General features: G+C 41.9%; 1 protein-coding gene across 1 annotated transcript in view; it reads right to left on the reverse strand.

Moving 5' to 3' along the window:
* Window positions 1-4,286: 4,286 nt before the first annotated feature.
* The window catches only part of XYLB (xylulokinase), an 85,233-nt gene continuing 69,797 nt past the window's right edge, over window positions 4,287-19,722 (reverse strand). The window contains exons 16-19 of the mRNA XM_054273888.1: window positions 19,646-19,704; window positions 15,094-15,181; window positions 12,800-12,894; window positions 4,287-4,556 (exon numbers count right to left, since the gene is read on the reverse strand). Coding sequence (XP_054129863.1) covers window positions 4,473-4,556; window positions 12,800-12,894; window positions 15,094-15,181; window positions 19,646-19,704 — 326 coding nt within the window. The 3' untranslated portion in view covers window positions 4,287-4,472. The remainder of the gene's footprint in view (window positions 4,557-12,799; window positions 12,895-15,093; window positions 15,182-19,645; window positions 19,705-19,722) is intronic.

Here is a 19,722-nt window from a genome sequence, read left to right on the forward strand (position 1 = left end):
TGGAATCAGGACTACAGTCACCTTCAGAGAGGCTTGTTAGGGAACTGCTTCTCACAGAACAGAAGTGCCTTGGTATCAGATGAGTGAATGCTCTGCCTATTTTCCTTTGCCATTTGTTTGGACATTCCAATTTGCATTGAAATGCAAATTTAACATGAGGGTCAAGATCTCACCAAAACCAAAATCAGAGAGGTTACATGAAAAATCATCAGCTGAGGAGAAGAATTATCCAAATTAGTCTCTTTCTCCTAAAGAGGAGGTTCTAAACTGGCCTGGCATTAATGACAACACCAAGACCAGATAGTTTAGCTTTCTAAAATGTTGGTCTTTTTTCCTCTCAGCCCCTAACCTGCATGCAGCAGTCTGGGGATCAAGGTAATAGAAATGAGGATAAAACAAATTATTTGTTCAAAGTCCTGCTTTGGCTTTTCGTGGCTTTAGATGTACATTCTTCACTGCACTGCTCTGTGATCTGTGGTGGTAGCTCAACTCCAAAGGAAAAGCAAGCTGCAAAACAAAAAGGTCCCCCCGGGATCACACACAGCAGTATTCAGCTCAATTACTTATTAAAGCACCGACACAGCATAGATTTTTTTTTCAGTACATTACTTATTCAATCAGGGCTCCAACTCTCTCAGACTGATCCCTTAAGAAAAAGCAAACATCTTTCCCTGTTTGTTTCCAGCTGCATCACAAAAGACTTTAAAGACTTGAGGCTGCAAAGAAAACTGTTTGTCTTTGGGTTGTCGTACAGCAAGAGCTTGTGAGTGAATCCAGTGAGGCTCTGATTGACTGCTGAGAGCACAGGGCCATCGAGCTGGGAAAGGTGCTTGGATTTTTCCAGGTAACTCCATGACCCACCTCCAACCTAGAGCAGCTTTACCTGTGTGGGACAGGAGCTGCAGGCAAGACAGCAGGGAACAATCTCTTCGTGGCAATCAAGGGTCTGGGTTTTTTTTTTACAGGAGGTGAGATCAATTTTCCATCAAGTTATTCTAGACTGGGAATAGTTCATCAGACATTTAAACACAGAGGCTGAACTTTCATCTAGGTAAGATGGGCATGCTGTGTTGCTCACCTTGAAGAACAGTAAGGTCCCCTGTGGAGGAGGGAGGGAATCAACCTCCATCAAATATTTAGAAGTAGAAGCTGTTGCCTTGCCTTTAGATTTCTCTTAGCTAAGCTGTTAAGTTGTAGAATCACTGAGGTTGGAAAACAGCTCCAAGATCATCGAGTCCAGCTGATACCATAACACCACCTCTGCTCCAGACAGCCAGAGTACCAGAAGGTAGAGAAGTTGGCAAAAAGCCCACGTGGTTTTGGAAACCAAAGGGCACCAGATCCTTCCATCACTTTTTTAAAGGGATGTGAGAGCAAGAACCTGTGTTTCCTCGGTGAGCTGTTGTGCTTTCCTAGAAGGACAAAAATAAAAGAGTAGTAGAAGTCTTACAGCAGAATTTCTTCAAAGGACCTTTCAAGGGGGAGATTTATTGACTCTTCTTCTATCAGACACTAGTCAGTGAACATGTGCAACTTGGGTGAGCTGGGAAAAAAAAGAGCTTGTCTATAAATTCTTGTACTCCAGACACTGTTCCTCAGAGGCCAGCCCTAATAAACCCATCATCACAGCAATACCATAATTCAGTGGTGGCTCACTTTTCAGAGCCCTGCATCTTTTCTCAGGGGCTCCTGCAGCAAACACTGTGCATCAGCTGCCCTGAGGACACAGTGCTTTAATGTGGGACATGTCAGAGAGCTCCAGCCCAGCCCAACAGGCAAGGAAGTCTCTTCTCCCTATCCAGAGAAGAGTTCAGGCCCAGAAAGTAGTTAAATCATCAAGACAATATCCTACTAGCACCATAAAATACTTTGCTAGGAGCCAAGATATTAACTAGAAATGTTCTACAATGTGCTATGAGCTGGGAAATGGGAGCTTTAATCTTCCCCAGCCGAGTAAGAAACTGATCTTGAGCCTCCCATTTCACAAGCAAATAAAGCCAGAAAGCTACAAGAGACAATAATCATCTCACCCTGACAAAACCAATGAGCTACTCAAGAAATTGTCACCAAAACTGCACAAAGCTGAAAGATGTAGAGAAGGCAGAGTTACTGAATGCCTTCCTTTCATCAGTGTTCACCAACAAGCCCAGACCTCAGGAATCTCTGACCCAGGAGACCAGGGTAAATGAATGTCAGTAAGAAGACCTTCCTTTGGTCACCAGGGGTCTGGAGAAGCTCTCTTACAAGGAAAGGGTGAGGAGCTGGGGCTGTTCAGCCTTGACATAGGCCAGGTTCTCCTCAGTGGCACCCAGCAATGGGACAAGAGGAATGGGCAGAAGCTGATGCCCAGAAAGTTCCACCTGAACATGAGGAAAAACCTCTTTACTGGGCATTGACCAAGCACTGGATCAGATCACTCAGAGAGGGTGCAGTGTCTCTCTCACTGGAGATATTCCAGAACCATATGGACACAATCCTCTGCCAGGTATTCGGGGTTGACCATCTTGGAGTAGGGAGATGGGACCAGATGACCCCTGTGGCCCCTTCCAACCTGACTCATTCTGTGATTGTGACCTCTCCAAACCCCTTCCCTGTGTGGCTAACTTTGACATTAAACCAACCAGTAACCTGGCAGAACTTCAGGCTAATGATGCTGGTAACACTGCTTAAACTAGCAGGCATTGTAGAACTTGCATTAATTAATCCTTCTGGATTTCTCTACAGCCTTGCTCAATGACAAAGCAACTGCTGACAGTGGAGGCCTGCAAGAAGTATTATATGTTTTAGCACGGTACCTTCGGATCCAGAATAATAAGCACATAAAAGAGATAGATGTGTATTTCTAATGCCACCTTTTAAAGCAATTGCTTAAAAGAATCCTGCTTTAGCAACGCAGAAATGTAATTCTTGACCTTCCTGAGTAATCATGCTAATATCAGGAGAAGTTGTAATTATTCAGTCATGAAGAAGAGAAGGTACTGTTTGTACTCAAAAGTGGATCACTTAAATATAAAAGAGAGACCAAAGGAGGAATGTGAGTATTCCCTGGCCACTCCAGAGGTGAGTCATAGCAAAGGGTTCCCACTCTCAACAGGATGTGGCAGGGACAGGGAGAGTGCTCCTATGCCCCCAGAATGTGAAGAATATGAATTTGAGTCATCCAGCTCCAGCAGGGCACAATCCAGCTCTCAGTCAATGAAGAGATTCTCTATTCTCTACAATTCCCTGGCTTATTCCCAAGACACATTACAGCTTCTAGAGGGAGGGAAGAGAGGCTTCAGTCACTTTCATTAAACAATCTTCTTTATTCCCATGAGAAATTTTATCCTAAGGGAAAGATAGCAGCTCCACAGAACGCAGTAAAGTGTTCCCACTTGCACAGGGGTGTTCATTCAAATTCTGCAACTTCCACACATCTTTGCAGAAAGATCTCCAGGCTCACATTTTCTAATATTTTCTCAGCTAGAGGCTACTTAAACTGGACTAAAGCATTTGAAGTGAAGCAGCAGCAACAGAGCAAGACAATCAAGCTGTTCTATTCAAGATCTCCAAGAAAGAAAGGGGATATTGGGAGTGAAAAAAAAAAAAAATCATCTTCCTGCCCTGTCAAGGGCAGAGCATGACACAGAATTTCACAGCCATGACAAGGAGGAGGAGGAAGAAAGAATAACCCCAAGCTGGTGTGCAGATGGACTGACTCTGCTTTCTGAAGCAGAAAGGAGGTGTTTGGAACTTCCCCTGTTTGGTCTCTTATTTTCTTTTTTTACAAAACTGATGTCAAGTAAAACATTGCACAGGGGTGTCTGTGTCACAGAAGATCTCTGTGCTTTCCACAATCTATAAACCCCTGCCATATCATGCTTTATCACACAACAGGCTTTCCATAGTATCATGTGACAAGAATTTCCCTTCCCAGAGGATCCCAGGGAGTCTTTAAAGAATTTAATCAGCCTCCTCCACATATTAAAGAAAGATGGGATTAAGCCAGTGTGCTTATGCTTTCTGTGTGGGCAAAGATATAAACATCTCCAAGTCACAGATGAAAAGAAAGATAGTCTGAAAACATTTAAGGAAGAGAAATTGAGGAATTGAGACACTTTGCTAGACAGGTATGCAGAGGCTGGCATGCCAAACACATGGAATCAAAGCTGACAGAGATGGGTAGAGTGACTCACATACACAAGGAACTTGACTTTGTCACCCAGCTCTCCAAAACAGCAAGCACAGTCTGAAAAGTACCTAAGAAAAATTGAGGCCACAAACACACAGAGCAATATGATGCTTTTTTAATCAGGTTTTCAATCACAATGTAATTTTTTTCCCCACCAACACACTCAAACACAGACATTTAAAAATTATTTGTCTACATAGAGGAACGAAATGATTTAAACAGCTCCAGTAAATTCTGAGCAAATCTCTTCTGATCTTCTCCTTGGGAGTCTGCTCAGACAACATATAAATTTTATTTGCTTCTATTTCACAAGACAAGAAGAGGCTGGGTTGTAGATAACCTTCTGTTCAAGCTCAGCATATCTTTTCAGAAGTGGACGATAGAGCTAAAAAGGAAAAAGAAATAAATATGTCTCATTGAAAAATTAGATTTTTAAATTACACTGCAGTTAAAAAGCATTTCAGACATGAAAAATGCAGCATCTTCACAGGTACCTGAAGGTTTGGGCTGGTTTTTGCCCAATTTGCTCATGAAAGTGCTGCAGAGTTTTCCCTCTTTAAATGTCACAGTCCTTTTTACCATCGCCTTTACAGCTTAATTTTATGACATGCACAGGTTGTTCTTATTGTGACTGGGTTCTTGCTATAAGCAGAAGCCATTACTTCCAGCAGAAGCAGCTCAGCTAAAGTCACCTCTCCCAGTGTGCCGTGCCCCCTCAGTAATAGCTGTGCTAATCACCCAGGCAGAACTCCTGTCCTTGCCTCCCTGCACTGCCCCAGGATGGATCACTGCCTGTCCCCTCCTCCTGCTCTGCCTCACTCATCACCCCGCTGCTCCCTCCAGCACAGCCAGCTGGGTGCTCCTTGGCCAATGTGCTGACCAGGCCCTTCCAAAATGCACCTCACACTCCCTCTCAGACTCCTGTGCCTGCTTGAGCTGCTTCTCTACTCCACATTATCGCTGGCTGGGGGCTGTGTACAAATCACGAATGGGATGGGACTGCTGTGGAATGTGCCTTGAGCTGGTTTATTTTTCAGCATCAGCCTCATTACATGGCTATGACAATGGGGAGATGCCAGCAGCTCCTATCCCAGGCAGCAGACCAAGAACTCAATGTTACAAATTACTTTATAAGTTTTTTGGCCAATCACACAAAGCAAAAGCACATTAACAGTAGTTCTATCCAACCACTATAAGCACCCGAACCTTTGGTTAAAACAATGCTTACTTATTTCAAATACAATACCTGCTTGTCAGCCTTAAAACACAATGCACAGAGCTCCATTATTAAGCTTAAAACTTCCTAATATCTCACTAGATAAACTTTTCTGTAGCTTAAAGGGTTATTCTAGACAAGTGTTAATACACAGACCATTGTTCTATTTGTCTTTGCTTTTCTACTTTTTAAATAATTTTTCTGCTGACCAATCTCATGGCTGCTGCTTAGCTCTAATCACAGTTCTACTGCCTCTGAGGCCTGCCTTTTGCAGCTTTTACAAAACCCTCTGATTTTGTGGATTTCCACACACATCTTTCACAGCCACATCCTTTCCTATCCACAGGCTGCTCCATGGCCATGTTCCTTGCTCCCCAAGCTCAGAGGGACAAATGCAGACCCAGCTCCTATCCACAGCTACACCAAGTATCTGAGTCACTTGTTTGTGTTTTCCAGGAGTTTTTAGGTACAGTATTGTTACAACCATAAAAAGAAGAATCAAGACTCAAATATGTTCAAAACCCCAGTCTCGGACACATTCTGCACTTTCAGATATGGGTGAGATCCATCTCAAAATCAAAAAAATCAAAATCTCTACTCTGCTCCAACCAAAAACTGGACTTCATCTAGATCTTGGAGATGCACCTTTCTCCTTATCTCCTCCCTTATCTGTCCCTCTAATAAAACCAGCACTGTGACAAGCCACACCAGGACAGCTTTGCACATTCGCTGGCTCCAGCACAAAGAAGGGAATGCCATGAGCAGGGTCTGGTGCAGGCTTGAGCAGTCCCTAGGAGGATGCCATGAGGTCACATCCCTGCCACAGTGAATCCTAGAGGCTGCCAGTCTGCTCCACAAGCCCTCTGCACTGACTCATAATCAGGGCAGCCTCACTCCTGGCTCCAGGTTCAGAGAGGTTATGGAGCCATAATGAATCACAGCCAGCAAACTGAATTACTGCTCTCATCAGTAAGAGAGATCTAGCATTTCAATGTGGTTTATCCTTTTCAGGACAGTCAACAACAGTGTGTGCATAAGTATGAAAAATTCAGGAGGAAAATGTTTCAGGTGTAAACTATGGGGATATAGTAGGAGAGCAGCTTCTTCCTGGGCAGGTCTCTGTACAGTCCTGCAGTAGCCTCAGTGTCTGTAACAGCCACACTTTCCCAGAATAAAAAAAAAAAAAAAAAAATCACAAAGTTTTCTCATCTAGGAAATAAAAAACAGTGGGTTTTTGTTTTCTGTTTCAACTGATGGCAAAATACTCAGGTTTTATCTTTCCCTTCTGCTGAATGATAGTTTAAGACAGACCAATGAAAACTGAATTTATCTCTTCATTCCCATTCCCACCTTCCACAACAGCAGGTGGAAGTGACTTAATGGGCACATTCTGCAGATAGATCTAGTTTTGACCAACTCCTTCCTTTTTACAAACCAGATGTTATAGAAAATAAAGTTTCCTTTCTACATTTCTATAACAGGTTAAGTACAAAAAGGGGTAGAAGAGAAGGAGCATCCACAGCAAGTGGAAAGAGACACAGTTTGTTAGCTAAGACATCAGAAAATGGTTTTTAAAGCCATCTCACAGTGACTGAGTCTTGCAGAGCCTTCCACTGATTAAAGCAGAGAATCCTGCTCACTCCTGCCTCTGAAACAGACTCATTCAGTGACCCCAGGCCAGGCTTTTAACATGTGTGTGCCCCAGCTCCTCTTCTCCACAGGACAGTGATACTGAGATCCTGGAGGTTTATGCAGATTTATGGGGTTAGAAAATAAAATGCACCACTATTATGAAATGTCACATTACTCAGCGTGGTATTTTTAACTAACTACATGAGGCCTGGAGGGCTCCAAGAAGTACACATGCATATTCTTTTCATGTTCCCAAAGAACATGAAAATATTGCTCCCATTTCTGGTAAATATGCACATCAGAGTAAACAAAACATTGAGCAGGCAACTATGGCTATACTGGGAGTATCAGTATTTCAAATAAAACCAGCTCCTCTATTCACTGAAGCATCTGTAATGAAGACTGGCTATTTCTTACTTCACTATTCTGTAAATTTGATAAGTGCTAAGTGCTTCTCAGCAAAGATTCAGCACAGCAAAGCTGCATTGGTAAGTGAGCTCAGGCACTGAGAAAGCAGGCTCCATATTATTTGCCCATCAGTATTTTTACAAAATACACACATTTACCAGAAGGCTGGGAAGTATTATTGTTAATACATCACTCTAAATTAAAATGTGTCAAAATAAATGAACAACCACATTTACTGACACAGTTTCTTTTCCTGTTTATTGGACTTAAGCACTTAGTTTGCTAATTGAGGAAATTCAGGCATTTGCAATAAGCTTCTCAGCCATTAGTGGAAATGAATCCTGCATTATGGACCATATGAAAAAAAAACAAAAAAAACCTGCAAACAAATAGTCAAGAATATTTCCTGTACTCTATTCCTGCTCTTTGGGGTAAAGAGCTGTGCAGTTCAGAGGGATAAGCAAAGCCTTAAATTCCTCCTCCTCGGGGAATGTGGCTGTAATTCCACCAGTACATCACAGCTGATGAGTGCAGCAGTACCACAGGCTTTTCACAGGCAGTATTCTTCATGCCAGCTGAGGTTTGGGGCAGTGCAGCTCCCATGAAACACAGAGAAAATCCAAACAGCACCAGCCCAGAGCATGGCCTGAGTGTGCACCCAGGTGTGTCTGTGGAAGGGGATTCTCCACACCTGCCATGACTGAAGTGCCTCCACAGCACCTTGGGCAACTCCTCCTGTGCAGTTCCGGGAGTCTCTTTCCTGAGGCAATTATAGAGATGTGTTCTTGTAATTGAGGTCCAAAGGGAATAAAGGACTCTCAATAATGCATAAAAACCCAAGGACATAAATTCCCTCTCTGCCATAGCCTCAAACCTAATCTATCAAACCGTGATATTTAATAAAAGTAATTACATGTATCACAACACAAACCTTATTATTGTCCATAATTTAATTGTCCTTGCTTAATTATGGCCCTTTCTCCAGCTTATCTTTATAGCCTACTCCACAATGTTGACAGTACTCTGACTGCTTCATTTACAAACCCTAAACTTCTCTCCTGGGACAATTTGGTCACATTCTGACAGTCCCATAACTAAAGAAAATGCCAGTGATAAATAATACATTATAACAGGTAATAATTTAACTTGCCCTCTCTGAAAAATGCATTGGTACAATGTTACCTTGTTCTCTAGAACAAATCAAATGTTTCATCCTGTTACTGCATCTCACCACATTACCAGCCTATGTGCTCAACTGGGCTTTTACTGTTTAGATTATCCCTGCCACCTTCTAAGAGCAAAAGCAGCTACAAATTATTACTACAAGTGACAATCCACATGGATCCTCCTGTCTCCTGCAATGGTCTGTTAGCCAATCACTGGAGCAATTCAAAATTTACAAATCACAAAGATGATGCTGATGATTATCTAATTTTAATCTACCCAAGTACATTTAATCTACCCTGAATAGATTAAAATTAATCAGTCTCTCACAAACACTTGCTACTTTTGATATGTTCCTTTTTTTTTAAACCAAAGTCAAATTAGTCATAGAGATTTGTTTAAGAAATCAAGGGTTCTTTTATTTTTCAAATCATAGCAGTTGTTCACTATTCTTAACAGAGGAAGAATACTCATAAAGCAGAAACAATAAAACAGTGTTCTGAAATACTCTGAAGACTTCTCCAAGGAACCACACCTGAAACAATTACATTCTTTACTTTAGATATCCATTCTGCAAGCCCATCTTAATCAGTTTAGAAAATTATTGGCTACACAAATCACCTTAATCAAACGTCTATCAATACCTATTATATTTTTGTGGTTGTATTATTATTACCTACTTTGCACTAAATAACCAACCCAAACCAATTCTAGAAAACAACCTCCCCCTTCCAAAACCTAACTCAACAAAATACAATTATTTTAAATCAATAAATAGGTCATTATAACCTTCCTGGGTAATAGGGTCATTTCTATAAATCCACCCTCTTACAAGGCAATTCACCAAAGTCAAGAAAACCTGTTAGGTTTACATTTTCCCTTCCTGAATTTTTGCAAGATTAATACATCTCAGCAGAGTCAATAATGCAATCAAAAACCACACATCCAGAGGTAGTGAGCTGCTCCATGCCTTCTCCCTGCAAAACCCCACAGGACAATATCACAACCAATCTGGCACTCTGTCACACAGCTTGTATGAACATAAGTGACCAACTCCCAGACAATCATGTTCCCTCTCATGTTTTATTTTTGCTTAATTAACCAACTAGCCAACCATCCCTGCTTTAATAGATTACTAAAATAGATCTGAATCCTAATGCTAAAACAACAGATTATTTCTGTCTGTTAGCATCTATTTATTGCTCTAGAATCTCCTGGTTATTTTTGTCATGCTTCGTGGTTCTGATTAATCTTTTTCCTCGGGGAAGACAGGAGGCCCCAAAGAGGTGAAATGACTCTTTAATTTCTGCTATGCTGAAAATAAAGGAAGAAGGATTAATCAGAATAACCTACAAATGACTGACTTGAGCCAGTGTGGTTGAGTGAGTGACCAAGGACTATTACCACAGTGGTTCCCACCAGAACACCTCATGACCCATTTGGGTATTGACAGAATTAGAAACAAGCTCAGATTAATACCCCTATCCTACAAAAATACTGGGAAATCAGGTTCAGCTAAGAGACTTGGGGTCATACCCACAGAGAGGGATTCATCCTCTTTGAAATGGTCTCTTCAAGGCACCATGGTCTGCTGCAGGACAAAGTCACATTGTTGTCAGGCAAGTTGGAACTTTTGAGACTTCAGTTTCCACTAACTACTGATTCATGGCCCACCACAAGCCCTGTGTTCCCCTTCTTGTGACTTTGTTCTGTTTTACCTGCCCATCAGTTTAATTGAACCAGAAGAGCTGCTTTGTGTGCCCTGCCCTTGCTTTTTAAAATCACATTCATTATCACAAATGATCCCTCAGAAATCAAAGAGAAGCTTTTTGCATTTTTGGTTCCTGGAAACCCCTGCTGTGGGCATAGGCCTTGGCAAGGCAGGAGAAGCTACATCAAACTGTCCCATCTGACCTCTGTCTACAGGAGGCTTTCCTCTCTCCAATGATCTAACACGCTGTCTCCAACCTATACCAGGAAGAAAGGATGAAACCAGAGCAGATTGCTGTGTTATGACCTGTTTTCTCTCCACCCTGCCAAGATCTAGCTGTAGCTGTCCAAAAAATGTAAAGAAGTGGTTGGGGGAATTTCACATTGGTGAGCCAGACTCTTTCAGAAGAGCTCCTCAGCAAGACAGGACTTAACCTCAGGATGACTTTGAAGTTTATAAAAAGAACTATCATTTAAGTGAAAGGCTCTAACCCCAACAGAACGAAATTGGATGGACAGGGAGATGCAGCTCTGTACGAAACAGAATCAAACTGACTCATTGCATTATGAATTTCTGCTGCAGTGTTCATGCTAGCGCACTGTATTACTGACAGGCCCTCTGGCTCTCTGCAGTTTCACAGCCATGAAACTAGCCAGGGAATCCACCATCAACTGCAAAATTATAAGGCAAGAAGAAAAAAAGAAATGGTGTGGAATATGTAATCGCAAGAAGCTGATTTTAATGGAATGAAGCTGGAAAGCTCAGCTAAAGAGCAGGAATGGTTATTCCTTCCCATGCTGTTTGGCCACTGCCTCCCTGTCATTCATTCCCATCTACTGGGGCAACAATTCACTACTGCACATCATTTAAAACCAATAAAAAAAGATGTGCAAGGAGAGCCAGGTCTAACCATGTGGAAAAGGGAAGTATTGAGAAGGAGATAATTAACTCTTTTAGCTTCCAGGCCGTTTTATCCAGAGAGCAAAGCAGAAAGAGGTGGCTGAATTCCCCAGTGACCTCTCCTGCCAGGTTTGCTCGGCCCCTGCAGGGGTACAAGGTGCTTGCAGGGCCCCTGTGAGTGACAGCTGTATCCTCTGCCCTTGAGTTTTCCAGCTGAAGCAGCACCAGGGGGTCAGGAGCAGGTCTCTGAGCCCTCCCCAGCTTTTCAGCACGCAGCATTTTGGGGAGGAACAGGGCAGCGACGTGAGGTTGGGTCAGGCACCAGGGAGCTGCTCCTGTGCTGTGCTCCCTGCAGGGAGCTTCAGCTGCAGCACACGTGGCACAGGCAGCTGCTGTTAATTATTTTATCTTTTAAAATGAGGGGGGAAGGTTGAGTAAATGAGATCAGATCAATCAAGTTTAAATTATTCAATGTCTTAATATTTCTGAAGGGGACTTCTATTCGATTACCGAGCTCCTCCATCTCAGTTAATAATTAAATAATATGCTGGCAGGCACAATGCAGCATGATCATTTCTATTATTACTCATGATGATATCTGGTGCTCCTCTACACATGTAGCTGGGAGTTAGTAGTTTTGGCAGATCATTAATTTCCCAGTTTAAATAAAAGCTTTAAAACCTTTTTGCCTGTAGTTAGGCCACTTCCAAATCTCATAAACGGTGGAGTGTGTAAGGCTGCGCTGATGTAAAAGAAGCTTTTGCACAGCTGAAGACCTTGGTGAGATTCACCTTTGTTATTTAAACATGTGTTCTCCAGGAATCTTGCTATATTGTATTGTTTATTTATTACTGTGCATTATATTTGAAAAGATGTTGTAAACTGAAGCCTTTGGCTGGGGGTGAGACGTGCCGGGCTGCACTGGAGAGCCTGAGACAATGATTCCTTCCTTGGTTTTACAAGGGCTGTAGTCACATAGTTACCAGCAATGACTCTCTCCTCTGCTTTGTCTACGTGGGCCATAAAGCACAAACTCACCTTCAGACGTGCCAGAACTCACAGGATGGGCACAGGACCAAAGAGCTGTGCCCACTGAGTCCTCCCAGCTGCCATGGTTTCAGAGGAGCTACCAGTGATTATATACAATTGCTGAGCACTGTTTACAGACAGGAAGGGTTTTTGGAGATGTTTTCCAAGAAGCCAGAAAGCACAATCACCTTCCTTTTGCTTTTGCTGCTGCTTGCTGCAAACAAGTCCAGATTATTTTTTCAAGATTATCAGTTACAACCTGACTGACCTGTGTCCAAATTCAATCTACTTTATAACTTTTTCTGTCCCTTAAGGAAGATATTCTGCTCTCTGATCACACCTTGTTAGGAAAATTCATTCTCACAGACCTGGATGGTGGGGTCAGATTATTGCATCATTACAACACCAAATACTTTTCAAAATCAAATCTGTCTTTACAACAAGGAATAAGAACTCTGTAACCAAGAGTTTCCTAAATTAATTTATTTTATGAGGATAATTAACAAACCACTACATTTTGAAACAGACGGGAAATGAAAAGAAAAATGGCATTCCCAAACTTGCTCACCTCCTCAGCCCCTGGGGTGGGTGTAACAGCCAATCTGGGCTCTGGTGCTAATTTCACAACATCAGCCAAGGGCACATTCCTCTCAGCTACAAGTCCTGCAACGAGAATCACAATCCTGATCAATGCAAAAAAACACCATGAGGGATGTGCCTTGACTCCCTGGCAAATTAATACATTATATTGATCTTCCCTGGTCAGGTCAGCATTCAGGATTGAAGGATAAATGGCAGAGGATCTTACATTCCTATGGGCTAGCCTGGGAAGTGGGGACTCTGTGATTGAGTTTTTGCCAATCACTCAATTCTTACCCTGGGGAACAGGTAAGCAGCAGAAATGCTACTCAACAATATCAGTAATTATTTATGGTTACAACAGTACAGTAAACAGCAGTGAAAATAGGTGGAAGCAAGGGATTCAAGGACAAAATGTGACTAAACATAAAAATGAAGAGAAATGAAAACACTTTCAAGAAAATATGCTACAAATTATTAATTATATTTATGTGTAAGGAAGCAGAATAATAGGGGAGTTCTGCTACGACAGCATTTTGCTTTGTGAGCAAATCACAAAGCATTTCAGGAGCTCCCTGCACACCTGCTAAGAACCCCAGGCTAACTGTGGAACACCCCAGATGCACATTGCAATATTATTAAAGAGCCCTTGCCATCGGTATTTCATTTATATTAGCAAGTCCCCACTTTTCCTCAATCCCTTTGCCTGGCCAAGACTGCGGCAGCTGAAGGCATCAATCAAAAATGCCATTTAGGAACACACACACACAGCAAACCCCCTGGGGCCTGGCTGGCAGAGGATGTGAGCCCAGGAGTCCCTCCATCAGCACAGCAGCCCAAACCCTCGCTCAAACGCTCTGTCAGCCAAGCCTCCACAGCTCAAATGCCAAGCTGGCAGAGGGAATACACATCTCACACACACAAAATATCTGCACAAACTTCAATGGTGCCTCCACATTTCACACGCATTCAAGGGCAAGGAATCTGCCTGCAGCATTAAGTGCTGGGAGGCTTCTGAAGCTGAAGGCAAAGTTTGATCATAAAGAAAAACAGTTTGGAAACTCGACCCACAAGGTGCAAAAATGGTCCCATTGTGGCTTCAAATATTAATATAATCCAAGTGTTTCCATTGTCCTGCAAAAGCCTGCTTGGCCTGACAGAATCCTTGCGCCTTTTCTGGAGATAAAGAGGAGAGCATGCTGTGTGCATTAAACATACCAATTCAGGTTTTGGTCGTGCAATTTTCTGTGCTGTTTTCAAATGCAAGAGATCATGTAGTCTTTAGATGCTATAATGTGACAGCAGAATTTGCTTCTAAAATTAAAACTTGGCTGATTTCTTCTGATAGTTGGCGCTATCTTTTCCATGCTTGTTACAGTCCCATGGTCTTACATGAACTTGTAGAAAAGTTACCCATGTCTTAAGGCCCAAATCCTAAGGATTCAAATTAAAAAATCTGAGGCCAACTGAAGTTGACCTAAACAAGGACTTCCATGCTCCTTGAATTGTTTAGTTGTAAGATATTAGAAACCATTTTAAAATACATGGATAAAAATTTATGGTTGGGATTCAAGTCTTAAGTAGCTGATGGCCCACCCTTAACACACACCCACATGCATTAATAGATATAAGTTACTTAACATGTAAATCCTGGGGCTTGGCTGTAATATTACTGTGAGAGGTATAGCACAGCAAGCAAGATGACTGGTCAACCTATCCCAAGATTCATACTTTTACAAGAGTAAGTGCGTGGAGCCCAGGACACCTTGCATATTATTCAACTTGATGTTTAAAAGCTGAAAGATAAATATAGGTTTAATATTGGCCAGCAGTATTATAGGTCCTGTTGTCCCTGCCCTCAATGATCTTCTTTGCTGGGATCAACCTTCTGTTTGGTTTGGCCATTTCAGCATCCCAGTTTACAGCCCAGTTCCCAAACTGGGGCAGCAGGTGCACCAGCACACCTTCAGTTGGCTGTATTCTTCCATGGATGTAACAACTCAACATGTGAAGGTCCCTAGATCTTCCCTGGACAGTACCAACACTTCCCACACCCCATCCCTTGGCTGAGAAGCAGCCACCAGGCTTGGAATTACAATGTAAATTATATTCTCTGCCCTAATCCAAGTGTACTAAGCAAAAATCCCTCTTTGACCCGTGTGACCTTCCAGTCGGATGCGCACAGCTTTACTCCCCCCTCATGCCCAGTAAAGTTAATCCCAAGTATTATCCAAGTGAAATTAAATTCCCTGACTGCTCACAGGAGTCTCCTGGCAGCCTTACCATGGATTGCTCTGTAAGCACTTCCCAGACAAGCAGAGTTGGCCGTGTCGATGGTGAACACGGGCGCGTTGAACACGTCGGACAGGACCTGAGGGGCATCAAAGCATCCATGAAACACAAAGGAAAAGGAAAAATCCTTCATCACTGCTCAGGAAAACAAGCAGCTGTCCCAAGCCCCAGCCAAGCGCTCAGGAACCCGTGGAAAGAGGCACTGCTGGCAACAGTGAGGCCTGAACTTGTCACACCACAGGGTATTGGTAATTCTGAGCTACAGACGTAACTCTAGCCAGGAAATAAAGTCCCATTTCTCTCCAGATGTCTTGGTTACAGTCCAGAGGAGCCCTGGTTCAAGCATCATTCCTCAAAAGCTCACACAATCAGCACATGCTAAAGGCTTATGTCAGGGCAAGGAGACCTGCTCAGGAGCCCACAATTGGAGCCTGTTTGCTTCCATCATGCTAAGGCTGATTCAAGGGGAAAGGAAGGGGAAAGGAAGGGGAGAAAAGAGAGAAGAACCAGTCACACCTCCTCAGTTGTAAACTGGCATAAAAATAAAGCTCCAGCAACATGAAGGCCTGCTAAGCCTTTCTTCATCTCCACCATTCCCATCCCATTAGGGTCAGCAGGGAGAACAACACAGGAGCTGATTACACAGTCTCTAAATTTACCAGTTTTCCTGTTTTTAAGGGAACTTTAGCTATGAAGATATATTGAGACATTTGGCTTGGGTAATACAAATAAAATTTTACAGGCAAAGAAATTATTAAGGTATTCAACAGATACTAAAGTTATTTGACCACTCATCATTCTGCATTGAAATCAACACCATCAGCACCTCACATCTGCTCTTCCCCACAGTTTAGGTTTAGAAAAACAATACTGATTTGGGAAAATTAAGACATATTTGGGTAAGGGCATAGGAGGTTTAATAATTCCTTTCCAAAAACATTGTCAACAAATGCTTTCCATTTTGGTTTCATCACTTCTAGGACTGCAAGTGCCCCTCAGGCTGAGCAATACAAGAAGCAGGAAACAATTCAGATGTAACCTGTGCTGGTTTTATTACTTTTGCCAAAGGGAAAAGTATCTCACCTGACTTAAATCCATACAATTGAGTCTAAAATAAAGCCAGAATGTCCAGAATTCCAAACCATTTGGGTTAGTGCAAGGCAACCCTGATCCTGGAATTTATAACCCTGCTGGGGATGGACCCAAGGGTCCATAAAAGATGAGTAAGAAATTCAATCCATATCACCTATAGAAATATATATACATGGAATTTCTAAAGGATTTTTCTTTCTCTGAAATTTTGTGCAGAATCTTCAAATCAAAACCTTTGAAAATCACTGATTTTCACAATTTAAATGAAAGTGGCTGTTTGCTAACTAGAACCCAGTGGAAGCCTGAGCTGATACACTTAAAACTGTCTTAAGCAGCACATGAATTTCAATGCTAGAGAACAAATGAAAAATAAATCATGGTCATCTATTAAAAAGTACTCTGGAAATTGTAAGGTCACAGAGCTCTAGTCCCACTGCCCATCCTACCAGCCAAAGCCACTTTGTTTCAACACATTCCCCACCTATATCTTCACCTCATCTCTAGCAGGCATTTCTCAAGTTTAAATTGTACAATCTTTTGAACAACAATTTTTTTTTTGTATCTCTGAGGAGCCTCATACAATGCAGCTCTACTCTATACTGATTGCTAAGAAGTGCTGTAATACTACAAATAATATTTTAACAATTTAACAAATAACATTTTTTTACCACAATTATAAAATTAAAATTATTCAAAGTCCATATATTTGGTAAGTTGTTTGAAACTGTGGTATCTCTCACAAATAATTTAAAAATAAGCTGTTAGAGGTTCTACTACTTAAGATAATTCACTGTGTTGCATGTGGTCATTAATCAAGCACCACATATGCTATAAAAATCTTCCTGGAACTGTGGAGAAAGCTGCCCTACTAAATTTTTTTTAACAGATTTTCATAAGTTGTCTCCTTTGTGGCGTAAAATATAGGAGTTCCTGAACGTTGATTAATTAAATGATAGTCCTTTGTAGCCCTGGAACAAATTATCCAAAATTGACCATGATAAGGGTGGAAGCTGTTATTCTTTATGCAACTGATATGGTTTCTGAGGTTTTGATTAAATTAAAAAGAAAGATCCAATTAACCAGTGATTGAATTAAGTGAATGACACTGTATTGATCATATTATTTTAAGGCACTTCTAATGAGTTTTAAAAGCAGCTGAATTGTTATACGTGAAGAGCAAGCACCCCAGCCACCACTCTCCCAATCCCATGGTTTTTCAGCTGTGTCTGTTACCAAATTATGTTTTTAAGAATATTTGTTTCTCTGCCTTCATTGCACAGCGAGGAGATCCTCCTGGCACCCAAACTGAAATACAGCCTTAAAAACAAACTCATCTGTGAACCCAATCTTTCCTTAGCAGAATTACTACTGTAAGGACCAATGTTTTAAGCAATTAACCAATCAGTTAATTTTCCAATGTCACTTTCTTACGCAAAGGAACCAAAGCAGATGAAGAGAAGTGACATCTGCAGGCAAAACATGCCAAATTTGCTGCTCCCCAATCAGCTCTACAGGCAGCAGTTACACACATATGTGGTTTAGATGCCTTAGGAGAAAACAGATTTTTGCCTTTTTGCTCTTTAAATCCAGCTCAGGCTTTGTGGAGCAGAGAATTGACTGCAATTGTCAAAGAGAATGGTGTGCAGCTGAGGCTGGCCCTGACAGGAAGGGATTGGAATCCCCAGAAAACATTTCACCCTGTGTTGCCTACGTGATAGATGAGCAATGCAATGGTTGACTCTCACAATTAAATGGCAAGTATTATATATAAAGTTTTATAGATTTATTGTAGGAATGTGCCCCTTGTTAACAGAGTTACAAAACTATTCTTTGTCCTTTTAAAAAGGAAATAAGCCCAGAAGTTTCTCTCCTCGATTAGGTGAAAAAGGCATCTCAGAGGACCCAGAGGAATTCACCTCAAACTTAAAAAAATACTAATTACACAAGAGCCAAAAAGTCCTGCCTGAGCAATTTACTAAAAAAAGAAGAAAACAAAGAAACCGATCGCTTTTGTGAGATGTTTTACCAAGGGCAGGAAAGCCTCTTGCACCTAGATCAGTTTTTCTCTGTAAAAAGTTTGTTATTTTGCCTCTTATTAAAATTGATAGTTATGTTTTACCCCCTCCTTGCATTGTTATCATGGGATGGCCTGGGTAGTTGGGACATTTGGGAGGGTTGGCTCATTACTAGGGCAACACCTGGGCTCTAAGGTGTTGCCCTAGTAATCAAGATGTAAGAAAGTGATCTCCATCGCTGGACAGCAAAGGAAAAGTCAATGGACAAGACTTTGGGAGGGGCTAAAGGGTTAAAAATTTTACCATGGTGGGAAAAAAAAATCCTTTTCTCTCGGCATTGTGTTATTTTCTCTAGTCAGTCTTCTGCTGTATTTTGTGATAAGGTTAATAAATCTTTTAAATTTTTGGAAGTATCATTTCCCACATCTATCACCAATGATAAGACCTAGCCCAAGATTAGAACTTCTGGTGTCCATGTCTACCTCCAGGTCAATGTTGAAGCCTGTGGTTAAAGGGGAGCTGGTCAAGGTAGCCCCTAGAGCCCAGAAAGCTCCTGGGATCCCCCAGGAGGAGATTTTACATTTGTTAAATTAAAACCCCAACCCAGTTGGGCTTTTGTTGCTTTCCTCTGTGCTGCAATAGGCGGGATATCCCTCGACTGCTGCAGGGCTGACAGATCATACCCAGACATCCCACCACAGCCGAGTGGATTTGGGCAGGATGAATCCCAGCCCAGATGTCTCTCTCTGTGCTGTCACAGCCAGCTGAGAGGCCTCTCGCCGTTTGTGAGGGAGGCTTTGCCAGGTCTCGGTGGGCAGGAGCAGAGAGCACACAGTCTCTGCTCTCCACACCATGGATGGAGCATCTTACCCAGGCTGGATGTGCAGCAGCAGCAAAAGAGGAGGTTGGGACAAACAACAATCCAACCAAAGTGTAGCCTCCTCCCAGCAAATTACATGATGGTAATAAGTAACACAAAGACAAGGGGTTGAGGTTTGGATGAGGGTGTTTGTTTGTTTTTGTTGTTGGGGTTTTTTCAGTGTTTACCACCAGCATAATTCCCCTTCAGCTGAAAGAAACCAATGGTTCAACTTTGACCTGAACAACAAAAAAAACCCCTCAGGTATTACATAAGAAGTTTCTTTGTGATTTCTATGCTGATTGATTTAAGTGATGAGACACGGAAATCATCAGTGCTTCAGATACACATTCACAAAGCCAATCAAGTGTGAAAAAAACTCTAAATTGAATGTAAAATTAGCACTGGGCTAAAGGTTTTCACACTAAACCTGAAGAAAAACCCCGAAGACCTGCAGCAGATTCACAATTCCATATCCCCACCTTCACGTGCAGCTGCAGTGATTTGGATTCAGTACAGCAAAATAAAAATGGAGGTGTAACTGCAAGCTCAGTTCAGGATTTAATTTTCTACTTACCTGTAAGATCTTTTTATTGTGGGATGCGCCACCAGTAGCCAAAATCCTTGTTTTAGGCACTGCAATGCAATAAAAAG

This window comes from Melozone crissalis, unplaced genomic scaffold, assembly GCF_028551555.1.
Source record: "Melozone crissalis strain CALT ecotype California unplaced genomic scaffold, PUWL_Pcris_2 ptg000016l_1, whole genome shotgun sequence".
Classification (NCBI taxonomy): Eukaryota; Metazoa; Chordata; class Aves; order Passeriformes; family Passerellidae; genus Melozone; species Melozone crissalis.